The sequence below is a fragment of the Neomonachus schauinslandi genome, chromosome 9 (assembly GCF_002201575.2).
Source record: "Neomonachus schauinslandi chromosome 9, ASM220157v2, whole genome shotgun sequence".
Taxonomy (NCBI): domain Eukaryota; kingdom Metazoa; phylum Chordata; class Mammalia; order Carnivora; family Phocidae; genus Neomonachus; species Neomonachus schauinslandi.
In genome coordinates this window covers 138,576,198-138,584,874 of record NC_058411.1, presented here as the reverse complement: position 1 = coordinate 138,584,874, position 8,677 = coordinate 138,576,198, and the positions used below count along the sequence as shown (strand labels likewise).

General features: G+C 39.1%; 1 protein-coding gene and 1 pseudogene across 1 annotated transcript in view; one reads left to right on the top strand and one right to left on the bottom strand.

Annotated features, from left to right (window-relative positions):
- Positions 1–1,820: 1,820 nt before the first annotated feature.
- On the bottom strand, positions 1,821–7,795 carry LOC110572201 (annotated as a pseudogene).
- Positions 7,794–8,677, top strand: part of BLM (BLM RecQ like helicase) — a 60,266-nt gene continuing 59,382 nt past the window's right edge. Inside the window, exon 1 of the mRNA XM_044918307.1 lies at positions 7,794–7,891. Within this exon, the coding sequence (XP_044774242.1) occupies positions 7,794–7,891 (98 nt within the window). The remainder of the gene's footprint in view (positions 7,892–8,677) is intronic.

The following is an 8,677-nucleotide window of genomic DNA, read 5'->3' as shown; positions in this document are numbered from 1 at the left end:
AATCCCAGGACCCTGGGATCATGACCTGAGCTGAAGGCAGACACTTAATGACTGAGCCACCCAGGCGCCCCTCTACTTTTTTGTATATGTTGTTTCTTTGACAATTTTTTTTTTATTGCTTATCAACATTTTTTAAAGGATTATATTCTCCACTTCTCATTTTATTCCTGCCAGATACCATTTAGTTCTGGAATCATAGAAGGCTAATTTTAGAAGGAAACACAGAAACTCTCCCACCCAACCTCCTTATTTTACAAATGAGGATGCTAGAGAGAGTAAATGAATTCCTCCAAGCCACAGTGAATTTGTGGCAGGATTGACCAAAGAAGCTGGGATCTTAGTACATTTCTCATTTCCACTGGTCTTTGTGTTTTGTAGTAATCTTACAATTCTGTTTCTTTCCATTATTTCTCCTTGCATTTTTAATAGTTTTAGCTTTATTCATTTTCTTGCTGTGTTGTTTGGGTCATAGAAATTAAGTATAGTTTGGGCTTTTTATCATTCTGCAATGACTTTTTTATTTATTCCCTTTGCCTTGGACTCTTCTTTGATATAATGTGTAGGTTCTTTTTATAGCTCTTATCCGTTGTTTTAATTTTACTTATTAAATATAACTGGAAGTTAAATAAAAGTCTAAAAGATGGAGAATTACTTTAAATACATTTTTACTATGGGTATTAAAAAGAGAGATAATTAAAACCTTTGTAATAAAAATAGCGATATGAAAGATCTTTGGGAAAATGGACCTGGCAACCACCTGATACCCAGTAATTAATAAATTTCCCTTTCTTGTGGGATACAGTCAGATTCCACATTTTGACAGCTCTGCTTTTCTTGGGTAACTCACACAGATATGCCTCTTCCTAGAAGATAAACTATGTATGACAATAAATAAAGAAAACACATATTTATGAAATCCTAGTCAAAAGTCCCTCCTCTTCTAGAAATTGTATTTGCTTGATGTTTGATTAGAGAGAGTTGTTGCTTGTCCCTGGTGCCTCATTGAGGTGAAGTTGAGGTTTGAAGGTTATGATTGGCCCTCACTTTTGCCCCAGGAAAGGTAGCTCCTCCCTTTGGACAGTAACCAAGTGGAGCTCACCCCTAAAACCTCCACTTCCAGCAGAAAACTGGAAACAGTGCAAGACATACCTGAATGTTAGTTGGCACTGGATTTCTTAAGAGCAGTCTTTTTAAGTAGTGTATCCCCATGTCCTGAAGTAGCCATCCTAAGACAACAAAAAGAATAAAAGAAAGGCTGGGCGCCTGGGTGGCTCAGTTGGTTGAGCGACTGCCTTCGGCTCAGGTCATGATCCTGGAGTCCCAGGATCGAGTCCCACATCGGGCTCCCTGCTCAGCAGGGAGTCTGCTTCTCCCTCTGACCCTCCCCCCTCTCATGTGCTCTCTCTCTCATTCTGTCTCTCAAATAAATAAATAAAATCTTAAAAAAAAATAAATAAAAGAAAGGCTTGACCTAGAGAGAAGGTAGTACTGATTGTGATAGATCCCAGAATAGTAACTTTAGTCTCATTTATTTGAAAGAAAAGGAATTCTGCCCTTAAAGAAAAAAAAGGAAGAAAACTTTGCTTTCTCTGTCCTATGTCCTTCTGTTTTTCTGCAGTCTTTAACCTTACTTTGGTTGTAATAACTGCATTTCACAGCAACTGTCCTTTTCCCGCCAATGTTCTCAGAATACGTCTCAGACCTGGTTAACTCAGATGAGCTGCTCCTTCCACGAACTTTTTAAATTTTTGTTTCTATTTGTTTATTTTGAAACACTGAAAAAAGTTAATGGTTTATTATGATTTATCATATTTAACAACCTAGAAGTTCACAGCCACCAGCATTTCCAGCGCAGTTTCAGGTGCAGTTGGGAATTTAGGCATTTCTGTGGAGCTGTTAGTGTAGTGAACCTTGTAGGTAAAATACACATGTACTTTTTTTTTTTTTTAAAGAGAGATGGGTGGTAGGGGCAGAAGGAGAGAGAGAATCCCAAGTAGGCTCCATGCCCAATGCGGAGTCCCACGCGGGACAATCTCCCGACACCAAGATCATGACCTGAGCCAAAATCAAGTCCGATGCCTAACCAACTGAGCCACTCAGGCACCCCCACGCATACTTTCGATAGCATACATGAAGGGATCTCTCTGAAATTGACCTTAGTAGTCTCATTCTCAGCACACTGACTCGGGCCACGCAACGTGGCTTTTATTGTTCCGGATGTTAATGCATGTTCTTTCCATAATAAGTTCATGACCATCCAAAGACATCAGTTTGACGTCCACGGGCCTTCACAGCCATCATAGGTGTCCTCTTCTCTACCCCTTATGTTCTTAGGAAATTCTGCTTCACTTCCACAGGAACTTTCATAGTTTTCTGGCAAGGCAGGGACACAGAGTCTGCAAGCTACCCCTTGTGTCTACCGAAATTTGTGTTTTTAAAGTCAGTGTTGCTATTTGAACATTTCTCTTTTTTTAAAGATTTATTTATTTTGGGGGGAAAGAGTATGCATGTGTGTGTGAGCTGGGGGAGGGACAGAAGGAAAGAAGCAGACTCCCTACTGAGCATGGAGCCCCATCTATTTGCCCATTTCTTAACAGCCAGTTTGGGAGATAAGGCTTGTACCTCACAATGTTAAAACTCTAGGCACCTGTGTGGCGCAGTCAGTTGAGCATCTGACTCTTGGTTTGGGCTCAGGTCATGATCTAAGGGTTGTGAGATTGAGCCCCCTCCGTCAGGCTCCACACTCAATGTGGAATCTGCTGGAAATTCTCTCCCTCTGTTCCCCACCCCTACTCGCTCTCCTACTCTCTCTCTCTGTCTCCCTCTCTCAAATAAATAAATAAATCTTAAAAAAAAAAAAAAAAAAAAAAAAACTCCAAAAAGGTTTTTTTTTTTTTTTCACAAGTGAATGAAAGTTGCTTGGATCTTTTTTTTTTTTTTTTAATTTTTCCTTTTAGGGGCACCTGACTGGCTTAGTCAATGAGGCATGCAACTCTTGATCTCAGGGTTGTGAGTTCAAGCCCCACATTGGTGTAGAGATTACTTAAATTTTTTTTTTCATTTTAGTTTAATGTCATTGGACTACTTCTTAGTATAACAGCCTGCTTGTTAAATAAAGGTCCTCTCAATTTCTGGCCTAAACTATTTTTGTTTATTCAAGATACTGTTCAGATAGGACACCTTTAATTATTTATTTATTTTGCCATTGGTTTCCTTTAATTTACAAAGACTTGAAGTCTCGTTTACTAGGTATATGTTTTGTTTTGTTTTGTTTTGTTTTAATTTTTTTTTTTTTAAGATTTTTTATTTATTTATTTGACAGAGAGAGAGAGAGAGCGAGAGCAGGAACACAAGCAGGGGGAGTGGGAGAGGGAGAAGCAGGCTTCCCCGCGGAGCAGGGAGCCCGATGCGGGGCTCGATCCCAGGACCCTGGGATCACGACCTGAGCCGAAGGCAGACGCTTAACGACTGAGCCACCCAGGCGCCCTGTTTTGTTTTTTTTTAATCCAACTTTCATGCTTTATTTTAGATGAGCACAGAGCACAAGTAGGGAACAACTAGGAGAGGCATTATAGTTGTTATTATAGGATAGGAAGTGAAGAAAAAAGTTTGAATAACTAATAGTCTGATACAATAAAGGATTGACCTAGGCATGCTAAAAACAGTAAAATATGAAATTTAATTCAAGATTACATACCAAATATTAAGTGTCAACTGTGATCATTCCAAGGATATCTTAACAAGAGTTTAACCTGATATTAATGGCTGAATTTTATTTAAAATTTCTAAACTTTATCTTTTTTAAAAAATTTTTTATTCTTATGTTAATCCCCATACATTACATCATTAGTTTTAGATGAAGTGTTCCATGATTCATTGTTTGTGCATAACACACAGTGCTCCATGCAGAACGTGCCCTCCTCAGTACCCACCACCAGGCTAACCCATCCTCCCACCCCCCTCCCCTCTAGAACCCTGTTTGTTTTTCAGAGTCCATCGTCTCTCATGCTTCGTCTACCCCTCCGATTTCCCCCCTTCATTCTTCCCCTCTTGCTATCTTCTTTTTTTTTTCTTTTTTTTTCCTTAACATATATTGCATTGTTTGTTTCAGAGGTACAGATCTGAGATTCAACAGTCTTATGTATATGTTTTGTATTCCAGCTCTGGATTGTTATCATCCTCTCATTCCTTCTTTTTACTCATTTATTTATTCTTTCTGGTTTTGTGGTTTATTTTGTTTCATTCAGTAATTTTTTTCTCACTTTTGAATCAGTATTTTGCTTATTACAATGGCTTAAGAATGATTTCCCTCCTATAAGTGCGAGAAAATTGTTGATCATTTCCAAATTATACTTGTGATTTCTGTGGTGAATCTAATTCAGAAGTTTATTTTACTTTAAGTTTTCTGGGCTCATTACTTTGTTCCTCTTTTTTGGTATTGTGAAACTTTTCACTGGTCTCTATTTTCAATTTATTTTCCTCCTTTAATTTTATATCACTGATCTTTGCTGTTGTTAGTAAACAATTTTTTTTATGTGTTAAACAATTTAATGTTTTAATGGAGTAGGTACAAAGGAAACACCTTTTTGCTTCTCAGCACTCACCAACTTCTTTTTTTTTTTTTTTTTTTTTTAAATTTTTTTTTTAAGATTTTATAGAGAGAAACACAGCGAGAGAGGGAACACAAGCAGGGGGAGCGGGAGAGGGAGAAGCAGGCTTCCCGCGGAGCAGGGAGCCCGATGTGGGACTCGATCCCAGGACCCTGGGATCATGACCTGAGCCGAAGGCAGACGCTTAACGACTGAGCCACCCAGGCGCCCCACTCACCAACTTCTGAAGAGCGTTCCCACTAAAGGATTATGAGTAGAAAATTGTGAACATAATAAAAAAAGGAAAATAAAATTATGTGCTTGCTACCATGCTTTGGAATATGTCTCTGGCTAGAGGATGCTGCCCTCTGGGAATAACCAAAGTGTCATGTTCCTTAAAAATAGGGAAAGGTGGCCCAGGGTTAAGGCTGACGGCATGCTAACTATGAATCCATAATGTGTCACTACAATTATGAAATATTTAATCAAACATTTGTACTATTGAGATGACTAAATACACATATCATCATGCTGTGGAGTGATGTTGGAAATCTCTTAGAGTACCATGGCTGGTTTTGATCCAAACATAAATAAGACATGGAAAATTCATAGAGGGATAAGATAAAAACTATAAAAACTTAGAAGGAATGTGGGAAAAAGTTAAGTATTGATGATGCCATGGACCATTTTGTTCTACTTAGTGTCTTAAGGTTGAAGGTCTGTGTTCACCTGCCTCCGTGTCAGCTGCTAAGGTTGAAATTCTGAGAGGCAGCAGTGTGACTTCACTCTTTCTCATTTATACCGTGAAGGACTTCCACACTAGACGGACCTTGGAGAGAGCATATTTCAACAAAAGACCATTCCTTTTAACTGGATATAAAATGGGGAGGTGCCGGGGCTCCTGGTAGGCTCAGTCAGAGGAGCGTGCAGCTCTTGATCTCGGGGTCGTGAGTTCAAAGCCCACATTGGGATGAAATGGGAAGGTGCCTTTGGACACATGGAGACTGTGGTCTTAACATATTCTCCATGAAAAAAATCGGGGCCCTTTGGGGAAATGTCTGATTCTAAGTCTGGGGCAAAAAGTGCACAAGATTAGCCTGGAATATCTTTTCATTCCAGATAGCAGGGGAGCTCGCAAAGACTAATAAGGTTATGTCAAAAGGACTAAGGAGACTCTCACTGGCCAAACATGAAATAATTGGAGAATCAATAAGGATGATAACTATTGGACTAAAATATACCTAATATGTTTAGCCTGTGAGTTTATAATACTGAAGAAAAAATTGACCATCATTGGGGGTTGTTGGTAAATCAAGTCAGGGGCACCTGGGTGGCTCAGTCGTTAAGCGTCTGCCTTCGGCTCAGGTCATGATCCCAGGGTCCTGGGATCGAGCCCTGCATCAGGCTCCCTGCTCCGTGGGAAGCCTGCTTCTCCCTCTCCCCTCCCCCTGCTTGTGTTCCCTCTGTCAAATAAATAAAATCTTTAAAACAAACAAAAAAATCAAGTCATTGTTTTGGAAATTAATAAATAAAGGAAAGAATCTAACATTTCTCCTCTCTTTCCTATGTGAACTGCACTATACTAGGTAACAAAATAGTAGATCAAAGGAGGCTTCTCTTGATAGAAATATTGCAGGTAATGAATAAAGAAGGGACAACAGGATTAAAATACATTATTTGAGGAGGTTAACTTCCAGAATGGTAAGGTGAGGACACTGGGATGTGTGTACAGATGAAACAATATTGGGGGAGTTGATAATTGTTGACTCTGGGTGATGGGTATGTAGGAGTTCATTATAACCCTTCTGTCTAATTTTTTATGATTACCTTGGTAACAACTTTATTAAGATCTAGTTTACAGGGGCGCCTGGGTGGCTCAGTCGTTAAGCGTCTGCCTTCGGCTTAGGTCATGATCCCGGGGTCCTGGGATGGAGCCCCGCATCGGGGTCCCTGCTCAGCGGGAAGCCTGCTTCTCCCTCTCCCCTCTCCCTTCTTGTGTTCCCTCTCTCGCTGTCTCTCTCTCTGTCAAATAAATTAAAAATCTTTAAAAAAAAAAGGTATAATTCACATTATCAGTGTGAATTATTCAGTGTTTATTAATTAATTAGCTGTTTTACCTAAAGCATATTAAAGAGGAAGAAGAGGCAGAAATCATTCCTTCTGGAGATCATGGAACAAAGTTTATATCATAATCATCTTCATCAAGCTGGACAAATGGGAATTTCTCAATTGAATATAATTCCATTTCTTCCAAGTTGTTTTCACTACTATCTAAAGTAAAATAGGGGCACCTGGCTGGCTCAGTCAGAGGAGTGTGACTTTTGATCTTGGTCGAGAGTTTGGGCCCCACATTGAATGTGGAGATTACTAAAATAAAAAAAAATCAAGTAAAACAGTTGTTAAACAGATCATTTTAATAATCAGCGAGTGGAATATGATTTATGTAAAACTTCGTATCTCCACGAATGTCATCTGGTGTTGTTAACCCTTCCTCTTAAGGTACATGGCATAAAATAAAAGTAGATCTCTGGTAAAGATGGAATGGGAAAGAGGATTGTAACTGTAAGCCTGAATGAGAATTTTTGACTATGCATAGATATCAGCTATCCTGTCTTCCTTCGGCCTCACGAATTTTAAGGTGGCTGAGACTGCATTATCCTGCACAGTAGCTCAGCAATATCACACTTGTCGCACGAGGGGTATAAAGGTGCTTGGTGAAAGTACTCTTTCAGGCAGAGATTTAATGATTATGAAGCACAGCATCTTGCGGGAAAACCATTGTTCTCACTGGTGATGCCTTTCTTCTTTTCTGTTCACCTGTTCTTGTGGTTTTCCGCGTGCTCTCATCATTCACTCCCACCCCACTCCCATCCAGCTTGTTTACTCTTCAAGCCCAAGCCAGGTCCTGTTTTTCTCCAAACCCTTTACAGATAATCTCTTCTCTGATGTCTTTTGTGCTTATTTTAGCATTGAGGGAAACCAGGTCATTTTGCTATTTAAGTGAGCCTTCAGTGAGTTAAGGGTTTTATATTTCAAATACCACCAGTTGTGAAAAAAATGTCGAAAGTTTATTGACCAAAAAAAACCCTAATTTATCTGAGCACAGTTGGAAAGTACTGTGCACACACCCCCCCCCAAGAAATACTATGATTAATGCAAAGTACGTAACTCCGCTGATAGTTCTTTTCCTCACTGTTTAGGATCATGGCCTCTGTTCCCCAGAATAATCTACAGGAGCAACTACAGCGCCATTCAGCCATCAAACTTAATAACAAATTAAGTCCTTCTAAACCGAGATCTTTGTAAGTATTTTGGCTTTCATACACGCACTGACCCACAGTATCGTACAAATGAAGTGTCTTTCAACCCTTTCACTGCACAGATGAGGAAATGAAGCCGAGGGGTCCTTGATGTTCCCACTTTGTAAATTAACGGTAGAGCATTTGCTTTAGCAGCTCAGGTAATAAATGTTCAGTACCTTCGCATGGTTCCTGGCGCATAATACTTGCTCAGTAAATATCTTTGGGCTGAATGAATAATGAATCTTCTTATAAATTTGGGCACATAGGTACTTTTAATATTTTAATATAATTTTATATCCATTCCAAAAACAGTTTATAAGGACACTGTAGCTCTCCATTTCTTTTCTTTCCTCCAAGCTAGACTCCAAACTCCTTCTGACAATATTTAATAATAATTTCTATTCTTTAATAAATATTTCTATTCTATTTGATAATAATATATTTAATTATATATAATATAATAATATATTTAATAATAATTTCTAGAGCTTTACCAACTGTTCTGGGTGCTGGACTTTAAAGTTACCATTAAACTTCATGTCACCAAGGCCAGCAGATATCCAAGACACTTGTCCCTTTTACTTGTCCTTCAGATTCCAGTGTGGCCTGTTCAGTTGTCACCTCTCTTCCCCACAGAACTTGTATCAGAGAGACAACAAGTCACCACATTTGAGTCTCTTCTCTTTTCCTTATATGCTGTCTCCTCCCGCTGGACATTAAGGACGACCTGCCTGAGAAATAAAGTAGTGGGAATGGCCCGAATACTCTCAAAACTGAATAATTAGC